The sequence below is a fragment of the Alligator sinensis genome, unplaced genomic scaffold (genome assembly GCF_000455745.1).
Source record: "Alligator sinensis unplaced genomic scaffold, ASM45574v1 scaffold994_1, whole genome shotgun sequence".
NCBI classification, from domain to species: Eukaryota; Metazoa; Chordata; order Crocodylia; family Alligatoridae; genus Alligator; species Alligator sinensis.
Genome location: NW_005842488.1, coordinates 180,241 through 190,840, shown reverse-complemented (window position 1 = coordinate 190,840; position 10,600 = coordinate 180,241). Strand labels below are relative to the sequence as shown.

At 47.0% G+C, this 10,600-nt stretch overlaps 1 protein-coding gene across 1 annotated transcript in view; it reads right to left on the bottom strand.

Moving 5' to 3' along the window:
* Positions 1 to 10,600, bottom strand: part of LOC102368221 (CUB and sushi domain-containing protein 1) — a gene marked incomplete at its 5' end in the record, with an annotated part of 292,700 nt that overhangs the window by 102,929 nt on the left and 179,171 nt on the right. Inside the window, 2 exons of the mRNA XM_014523449.2 lie at positions 4,929 to 5,033; positions 6,868 to 6,964. Of these exons, the coding sequence (XP_014378935.1) occupies positions 4,929 to 5,033; positions 6,868 to 6,964 (202 nt within the window). The remainder of the gene's footprint in view (positions 1 to 4,928; positions 5,034 to 6,867; positions 6,965 to 10,600) is intronic.

Genomic DNA, 10,600 nt, shown 5'->3' with positions numbered 1-10,600 from the left:
AAAGAGTGGGGCATGTACCATACTGTTTCATAACAAGAGATATGGTGGCACCAGCTAACAAGGCCCCAGAGCAAGGGGGCCTGAGTCCTGTTTTGGGGGAACCGATCACAGTAGGAGAAGGCCCGGAAAGATTAAATTAGTATGTGTACAGGTGATAAGCTATGTGGATGTATGACAACCACACAGAGAGATCAACCAGTAATAGCCATGGACGAAGAGTCATCAGGAGAGAAGGAGAATACAAAAGTAGAGACTTGAGAGTAACAAAGGTTCCCTCCTCTGCATCCCTCTTCATTGTTCCTCCTCCCAGGGTCCTCTGCCTGAGTTCCTCTCCACCCTATCCCACCAGGAGGTTCCCTGAGGCCACCATGGAGAGAGGGTACACCACCAGCCCATCTCATCCACCCTATCGGAGGAGGGTGTGGGCCTAGGTGTCCCACCTCCAGACTCCTGACACGCTAACATCTAAGAGAGAGTCTCAGAGTGAAGATTGCGTCCTGGCCAAATGTATTTTGACTCTAATGACAGCCTTAGGATTTGGTAGATATATAGAATTGTTTGTATTGCTTCTTTTCTGTTATCACAGCTTATCAATAAATTTGCCTATTATCTAATGGAAAGGTCACGGTCAGTTTAAGGGTGGGTTTTCCCATCTCCCCCGGAACAAGGCATCTGGGTCCTAAATCCAGGGCCAACACAATGAAACCCTTAGAGTACTACTATACTATTTCAGACTCTCCAAGCAACATGCTGTTGTCTGCATTTCACAGAAGGGGAAGCTGAGGCAGACAGCAGTGAGATGGCTACCCAAGGTGACATGTTGAGTCTGTAGAAGAGGCAGAGTTAGGACCCAGAAGTTCCTGGCCTCCTGTGCTGAACCAACTGCCTTTAATTAAAGCCTTCACTGCAAATGCTCAATGGCTGCTAGAGCCTTCAAACAGGCTGCAACTCCACGCAGACCCGTGATAACCACGCTTCGGTTACTTGCAAACCTGCTAGAAACAACAGTAATTGTTGCAATAATTCTGACCAAAAGGTCATAAGGTTTTCTCTTCAAGCCAGTCTCCTCAAGCAAAGAAAGAAAGTCCCATTGGGGAAGGGGGTGCTACGGCAGATGGCCTCCTTAGGTCATGGGCCATCTTCATGGTGGATGGTTAAGAAGAAAGCACCGTTAAATTTGAAGGTGCCTGGCTACTTCAGCACAGCCCTGCCAGGTAGCTAGTGGGCACCACGGGCGGATCCAGGATTTGGCAGAGGAGCAGCTACCTGTTGTACAGGGGTGGCCGCGCCCCCACTCCCAGCCTCCTCTCCACCCCACCCACTGATGTAATGATGCAAGCAGACTGCACTGTGGGAGCTTCTGGGGACTTCTTCAAAGCCCCCAAAGCATGCAACTGCCCCCCCCCCGCACCTCACTTTCCCTATGCGCTCAAAGGCATGTCCTCTTTCCTCCCCCACCTGCCACTGCTGCTTTCCCTGTTGTCCCAGGTGTTGGGAGGGTTTCAAAGCTACCCCTGCCTGCTCCAACCAGGATGCATTAGGGCTGGGCTCATCTAGAACAGCAACAGTGGCAGCAGCAATGGGTGCGATGGTGGACAAGATTTCCCAAGGGCAGGACCATATCTCCCTCTACTGAGTGATCCCTGGGAACTACAACACTAGAGCAATTACAGGTGAAGGAACTTTTCAGCTCTGCTGATAAAGACCTATACATTTGCATCTGGGGGCTCAGGGTCCGGTGTCTGCTCACAGCACTGGTATCTCTGTTTCTCTGATTAGGAAGCCTTATGAAATGGCATCTTAGCTGTTCTGGGCTTGAGATAGGAATCACTGGACGGCGTCTGATAGTCTGCGCAATGCAGGAGGTCAGCTGTCATGATCATAATGACCTTTCCTGGCTTTGATGCTTAGGAGTCTGGATAGGCTGCAAACCACTGCAGACTGGTCTGGCTTGGTCTCTGCGGTTATATTTGCTAAGGCCACTAATGGCAATCGCAATGAAAACCTGCTATTTATAGTGTAAGAAGCTCTCCTTTAATTCAAGTGACAGGGGCTTCTCAGAGCTGAAGGCCTTGGGTACCACCCTGCTCATATGCATGAGACCAGAAGTCATAACGTGACCCACAGCCCCAAACCAAAACACTGAATGGGAATGGTGCAAAGGACCAAAATTAACCTCTCGTGGTTTGGGAGTGTGGGGGGGAGAGGTTTCATATGTTTTTTTGAACATTTGGGATTGATATAATTGACTCCACATTCAGCTCAAAGGGGGCATTTCTGCTTCCGATGCAGATCCCCATTGCTCCTTGCTCCCCACAGCTGTTGGCTCCCACCCTCCCTAGCTTATCAGTAGCTGCTCAGCCCATCTCAGCCAGCCCTTACTGTGCTTGATGGAGCACTAAGGCATCTGCTGCTCTAGCATCCATCTCTGGCTGCAGACTGAACGGATGAGTGGGCCCCAGATCACAGTAACCAAGCTTCAGTGCTGTGGTGGCCAAGACACTGATGGCGATGCTTTACTGCTCAGTGCTATACAAGGAGATAAAGAAGCTGATCTTTTAGCTACCTATTGCAAGCAAGCATAGAATAGAGAAGGGTTACCATTGCACTGAACTGGCAACATGGGATAAAGGGCAAGACTCCCACCAACTCCAGACTGGTATCCAAAAGAGGAGATAAAACAACTTCGACAGGCAACACGGGCATCAGTTGACCCTCACTGAAAACTATCAACCCCCCCCATTACAGCTGGAATCTGGGACGAGGAAAATTTTAAGTGCCTCCCCCCTTTCCTGCAGGTCACGATGAAGAAAAGAGTGTATAGTTTTTCCGGACAGGGAGGAGGGGGTCACTACAATGATCCTGCCAGCTCAATGAAATTTAGTGCAGGGGGGACCACACGTAGCACAGGCAGCCTCTGCGTGGCATGTGGCAGACTAGGGAGGAAACAGGGGGAAACGGGACAGATAGGGCAGGGAGCAGAAAGCAGAGCAGCAGATCGGACAGGGGAAGAGGACTGGAGTGGCACTCAGGGAGGGGGGCAAGCTTTACCTTGTGGCACACCTGCTATAATGTATCCAGGACTCAGCTAAAGGTCAGATTTATTTAGACTCTCAAGTTATTTGGGACAGGGCTTGTCTTCATACTGTCTGTACGTACAGCACCGGGCACAAAGGGCCTCTGTGTCCTGATCTAGGCCTCTCTGCTACTATATGAATAACTTATTTGCCTGATCAATGTGTCCATGGGCTCCTACAGAAATCAGGGACACATTGTATTAGGCCCTGCACCCATGCTCAGTCTGCCGGACCACAGCTTCCCTCCAAAGTCCTCCTTATCTTCATCAGTTCTGCTTTTACCAAGACAGCACACAGGCTCTGAAAATGCACTCACAGAAAGCACCCTGGCAAGCAAGTACGCACAGCCCCTGCAGCCACACAACAGGGTCCTCTACCATTTTGCAGGTGAAATACAGTTTTAAAACTATCTGCTGCTTTCAACAATAAAACCAAATAAACAACTGTCTGGCTTAAGAGCTGAAGGCAAGATTCATGATTGTGAGCGCTTGTCAGATTTGGTGTCCAGCAAAAAACAATTATGTTCACATCGCCTGCAGGAAGATTCAGCTAACGGAGACATCAGTCCCAGCGCATCTCTCATCAGCTCAGTGCTGCCGATACCCACACAGGGAAGGAGCCAGCGAGTCCGACTCTCTGCATTCGCCACTCTGCCATCAGCAGAGAATTTGCTGGCCTTCCTGCTGGGGGTGTCGCATCCATACGCGCGCAAGCTGCATTGATTCCTCTATTGTTGCATGTCTATTTAAACTCGTGAGAGGCAGCCTTGAACTCATATGGTATCTATGGGGATGCTGGATGCTCTTCTAGCCATCATTCCTCCACCCAAAGCCACGCTACTTGGAAGCTGCCAGCGGTCAGCACTGCATGGTGGTCTATTGTGGCTTAAGCACTGCAGTGCCTTTTCGGGGACTGGCTAGGGCCAATCCAAAATGAGGAATCAAAATATGGGGGAAGGAAGCTTTATGAGGAAACCCCACCTGCCCTTCCTAAAGACACTATCTCCCACTTTAGCTTCTCTAACACCAGTAAGACCCACTTTCCTTCAGCAAACTATGGATACAGCTCAGGTCTGCTCTGATACCTTCCAATCTAAATCCACATGAGGCTCCCATAGCCTGCCCACTAGGCAGCAAACATCCCATCAGCGTCCTCCATCTACATCACAGCTGCTCAATGCACCACCTCCAAGATGCAGTGGTTTGAGCAATAACCCATGGAAGCTTTCCAAGAAACCTGAACAGGAGGAAGGACTGGAAAGACACTCCCTGGACTGCCTTAGGCAGCACCTACTTTAGCCAGAACATCTTCCCACGGGCTTTCTATTCAGTTCCTATCACAACACTTCCCCACGTCTGATGCATGAGCATCTTGGCCAAATGTGGCCCTGCCATGGTCACCTGCACTTTATTTGCACATGGAAGAGCGAGGCCACAGCAGCAGAGCACCGCATGTATAAATGCTAGGCCTAACATGGGAAGCAGGACAGGATTGTGCAGTAGATCCATCCCACCGGCTGCCCAGATACTCCCACCTTATAGCAGAACAGAGGTCAAACAGAGGCAGCCCACAGATAACTGCATTGCCAGGAGGATAAGGACCATGTTTACAGCCAGGCCTTCTTCAGCTGCACTTATATCTCTTTATACCCTGTATGCTTGAGAGCGAGGGAATAGACCCATGGCAGGCTTGAAGCTCACTGCTTCCTAGGACAGGGTCAAAACTACACTCTCGAACTGACTGGTGCCTACCCACCCTGGCCCACAACCATCTTACCCAGCACATAAGGAGCATTGGGATCAAAGCTATAGCATGCACCTTACAGGAACACGTCGGGGGAGCTGCTCTTACTTTTGTACTCCAGGTGAAAACCAGCAGCAGACACGCTGATGTCCGAGTAGAAATGCAGATAGAGCTGATTCGAGGTGCTGTTCAGCAATGCCGGCACTGTGGTACCTAGGAAAATAAGAGGTGTACATGGCTATGGATGGGCCCTCTTTTCTCCTCCCCTCTGTCTTCAGAGATTTGCTGCATAAATCTGAGACGAGTCTGAGAACAGAAAGTCCTTTAACTGAACAGCCCTGCTTGTTTTGATCAGGTCCTAATGAGGCCGGCAGAGGAATATCCAAGGCTGGTCTGCAAAGACGTTTTCAAAGCCTTGCAATGTATTTCATCATGTAAAGTCTGATGTGGTGGAGTTCAGGCAGACTAAGGGATCGAGGGAGAGATTTGATGATGAGAAGAGAAGGGAATAGAGCTCGAGTCGCTGGAGACACCAGAGCGTGTCCCCCGGTGCTCACCTGCTGTTACAGTAGCAGACCCCAGTGTTTTGAGCTGAAAAGCCACGACCCAGCTCAACTGTGCAATCAAAGGCTGCCATGCTTTATGAAGGGTGCCCAAACCCATTCATCTGTGGATCTCGAAGCATTTTAAAAAACATTTGTCGAATCGAGTCTCATGACTCTGTGTGATGGGGGCTGGCAGTTTTTGCCACGAACCCTCCACCCAGTGCTGATTCTGCATGGAAAAAGTTATGTGGCTCCTGCTGACTCAGTGATTCAGGTGACTTGTTATCTCACCTGGATGTAAAGCAGGTGGGAGAAGCTTCCTCTGTATAGAGAGGATCTAGGGTATGGGCTGAGCTGTATCCAGGGAGGAACCTTAGGTGCAGGCAATCTAGGGGAAAGGATTGAGTTGGTCTTGATGCTCTCTAACCACTATTTATACAATTAGCAAAGCTGGATCCTAAGAAGGAGGCAGTTTTGCACCTAACACTCTACAGGTTAAGGAAAATACAATAGTATTGCGCCCATTTTTCAGGTGAGTAAAAATGAGACTGTGGGGCCTTCCTTACTACAACATCCTCTCTCATTTCCAGCAATGGCAAAAGTGCGATTAGACAGGGCTCAGAGCAATTTTGATGAAAAGAAGTGAAAAATACTTGAGACATGTATGTACTCGCACCCACACCATCGATGCTGCACAATTGCTGGAAAACAGGCAAAACATTTTCTAGTGTGGACACACACACACACACACACACACACACACACACACAAGAAAAACTGGCCCGTCCCAGGCCACGGTGTGACAAGTTGGTTTTATTGCTGGCGTGTAAGTTGAGTCCACCTTCCCAGATCCCACTTTGAAGACCTCATTAATGCAATTTCTCTAAAAAAAATCTGACTGCTAACAGTAAATGCCATACTAGGACTACAGACCCGGCCAGCTGCTGCCATGTTTAAAGTTCCCTGCTGGTATTTCCTGAAGCTAGACATAGGTTCAAGGGCCTGGTTTAATAAAGCAGAAAAAAATCTCTTTAAGCACATGCTTAAACTCATGTTTAATCTGCGAAACACTTAAAGCAGCGGTTCTCCATCTTTTTAGATTCAAGGCAGCCCTTGGAAAATACCAGCTCTTTGCTTTCACTCATTTTTTGACTACAGAAAAATAACAGAGCAGTTCTTCTGTTGCAAAGAACTCAAAAAAATCCGAAGAGGTTAGCCTAGTTTTGATGCTACTGATTCCTATTTGAGACTCTCTGGGTTTACTTTGTGAATCCTGTGTAGGTGCTGATGAACCTAACAATGCAAATATATTCGTGGCACCTTGCAAAACTCTTAAAAGGATCTCATGGCACCCCAGGTTGCCCTGGTACCCTGGTTGAGAATCACTGACTTAAGCATCTCCTGAGCTGTAAGCATATGTTCAAGTCTGATAGAAGTCAAGGGAAATTTAAGCATGTGCTTAAATTTCAATACTGCATGTAGGAGTTTCCGGTGGCACCTACCAGAGAAACTACCCAACATGGTGGCTGTATTATCCCCTCCATCAAACACTTCCAAGGAATCCCAGTTCTGCTCAGTAACAAAGCTGATGACTTGAATCTGAAATGTTAAAAAAAGAAAGAGCAAATATAATTCATTGTGAAATCAGGCTGCTGTTAAGCGAAAGTAATACCAATGACAGAGCCATTAATAAAGATAACTATGCGTCCCAGGGTTTAATCTCACTAGGAACTGCTATTATGTTCGTGATGATGCATTGCAAAAATTACACAACTGTTGTCACAGAGTCACCGGTTGGGCTCTGTGAAGTGTTTACAGTGAAACTGGAAAGCCTCCGCTCATCTAATGGCCTGTATTCTCCGTTAGTGCCAACTGACACAGCACCTGACTTCGCAGCTGGCTAACATTAGCAAAGGATCCGGCCCCGGGTTGCAAAATTGTGAAACTCAGGCAAAACTCTGTAGGTTTACACTCCAAAACAGGATGTTTTCAGAAGGACGATGCTTCCCTGCTCAGCATCACCACCTCCAAGCATTCAAAAATAAAGAGACTGGCTCAAAAAATAAAAAATTAAAATTAAAAAAAGGAGGTTATGCTTTTAAGTTCTTTACATTAACCTCTATTTATGTCTTCAGTGATGAGAGCTGGGACTTTATTCTAAAGAAACAAAAGCTTAGCGTCTTGGGCTGTCTCTCGAATGTAGCAGCTCGGACTTATAGGGAAATCACCAAAATCATCCACATCAACAGGGTGGACATCTTCTTGGTTGCACTCAAAAATGACACCGTCTTCAGCACAGACACCCGAAGTGAGTGTCTGTGAGTTTTTTGTTTCTTGATTTCTACAAAGACAGATCCGGACAGTATTTGCTAAATATTCTCCCTCGCATCCCCCTAATATATGTAGGCTGGCAGTTTTAAACAGCCACTGGAAGTCAGTGTTATGTGAACACTTCGCTCCCTTATGCATCCTTGCCAACAGCAGCCTTCCCTTTTCACCTGTGGCTTCAATGGTCAACCACGGGGACCTGAAGTTTGGCACTTAAACCCTATTTAGGCTCTTAAAGCAGCAGGTGGATTTTCAGAGGAACCGGTAAGTCCCATTACACTCAATGCCTGTTCAGCACCTGAGAAAATCTGAATGCGGGATGGGAGTTGGAGTGCCTAATTGGGGTTCCCTAGTCCCTACCACCCTCATGAGTGTGGTGAAGTGATTCCTATTTCTTTTCAGTCCTCCTGCATCTGCTTATTGCAGCTGCTTGGTGCTTTGAGATCACGGTGAACAAATGCTGTCTGCTAACCCTAATGTGTCTGATCAAAAGCAGCCCTGTTGAAGTCAACAGGATGGCTCTCAAGCCCAGAGCTCAGCAGGAAGCATTTGCAGGACAGGGTTTTTTGGCTGCAGCAGGACAGAGCACTTTGAAGCTACTTTTGTTGTCTGCAAACCTTGATTACACATATGGACACACACACACACGCAGCCTTTCTCCACTCTGAAACTCTTATGTGAATGCTGTTTCTTCTAATATCCTGCGAGGCTGCATTGACAAATCCATGCCAAACATCTGCCTCCTTTTCTTCCCCATTAAGATAAAATAATAATAATTAAAACAAACCCCCCCAAACAATAATTTCTGGCATTTTAACCTTGTTTCCTGCTTGATTTACTCTGAATAATAGAAGAACTTTGAGAGAACTTTGCAGGGTTGGTTTTTTTCTTTTTTAAACAAATGGACTCCGTCTAGCCAGCATGCTAATGACCCCTATGGAGCCATTACCGATCACACTGACCAAGTCAATACCTTTCAGCAGGCATAATTACACCCCAATTGTGATGTACATTATTGAGAACAAAGGAGGGTTTTATTGAGTCTAATTTTTTTTTTTGCAATTTATTTAATTTTCCCCCCCACCTTTTTTATTTAAAGGCATAAACATTTTAAGGTTCTAATTCTAGGCTGCCGTGTGGATTCACAAGGGATCTGCATCTATTTACTGCCATGTATATAAATTAATTCACTCAGGAAGGTTCGCTCCATGAATAAATAATTCATGGCAGAAGTGCTAGCTGGTGCATTGATTACATAAAAACCCTGTCGCCGCCTCGCTGCTGCTAAGAAGGCTTTAATTTCGCCGCCTCCTCTGATTTACAGTTGTTTAACCTTTAATTGTTGTACAAAATGAGGGTAAACTGATGCTTAAATTAGTATCTAATAACGCAGAACATTTTGCAGACAAAGCGAGTAATTGGGGAAATGGTGAGTGTGACGTGGGCCGGGGGAAGGGGCCTCGGTTCCATCGTGGCCCACCTGAGCAGAGAGATGGCATTTGGGAGTACGGTGCCCCGAGCACAGCTGGATAATATATCTCCACTCTGACATGGGCCAAACAGACAGCCTTCGACTGCTTCTGCCTTCGCATGTCCCTGTTCTCAGTTGCTACCGGGGGGGATTTCATAAGGTGACGGGGTTCACCTGTCCGCTCTTGGCCATCTTTTCTTCCGCAAAACAAAAAAACCCAACAAAACCCCCCAACACTTCCAAAAGGAAAAAACAACATGACAAATCAATGCTGGCCTTTTCTTGGGAAGCCATGTGAATTTGCATCTTGGCTTCCTTTTATCTTTTTTATGGGCCAAAGTCGAAGGGGCTGCAGCTTGCTTTCTGTCACCACTGGCTAAAGCATCCTTTCCTCGCTATAGTGTGGAGACTGCTACTAGCATCCCTTTGGGTACCCCAGCCCCGCAAGCAGTAGAGGACTGTGCAGAAGTCCCAAGCATCAAGCCCCCCAGAGACGACTTATCCCCATGGTACTGGAGAATGAACCGGTCTGCTTCGGTTTTTGGCTGTAGCCATATTGGTGAAGAATTTAGAAATAACTGAGCTGACGTTCATTTTGAAGTGAGATGATTTCATCCCTTGTGTCCATAAACTCGAGCACTTCTTTTCTGTTCTTTATGTCCATGCCCCTCTGTTAGGTGGGGGGAAGCATTTGGATGGTCTCCTGCTTTGACCCTTGTTGTATTTCCTCTGACGGTTTATGCAAAGGTTTCTAAGATGCATTGTCGAAATATGGAGCAGGCAGTCATGGGGAAGAGCACTTATGAATAAAAGCATGCTTTTTTTCCCCCCTTAATAGCCTGATTTATTATTCACTTCCTTCCATTCGAAGTGTACATATGTAGAAACAGTTAGCAACGACATGCGCTGAGAACAGTCCCATTGAAACGCGGCCCTCAAAGCAGAGGGGAGAAGAATAGAGATATCTACTGAGATCGGCTTTTAAAAAAACTCTGAAGTTAATTAATTATCACCTCTCGATCCTGTGAGTCCCAAACAATTTGCAAAATGCCTCAACTGTTCAAATGTTTTGCTGAGCTAAACAAAGCCTCTTGCGATTCTCCTTCTTTTAATGGCTACAATTGTGAATGAGTGGGAAGTAATCTATGATGAGTTTTGCAGCTTTCCAAAACACTCTGTTAATTGGACTTCAAACACAAAACAAGAGGGAGGAATTTGCCAGTCTGGAAGTAGCAAAAGCTTCGGTAGAGGGCATGGGACACTTTTCTCCCTCCCACCTTCTGCCTTTTAACAAGTTGTCACCAAAGTGACAAGCCACAGGCTGGCCAGATCCTGCTCTTGCCTGCTGCACCATTGCAAACTGCAAACAACACAGAAGCCAAAAGGCCTTCAGCTTGATGGCCTTGTCACCACGACCGGGATCCGACCCGGTCACT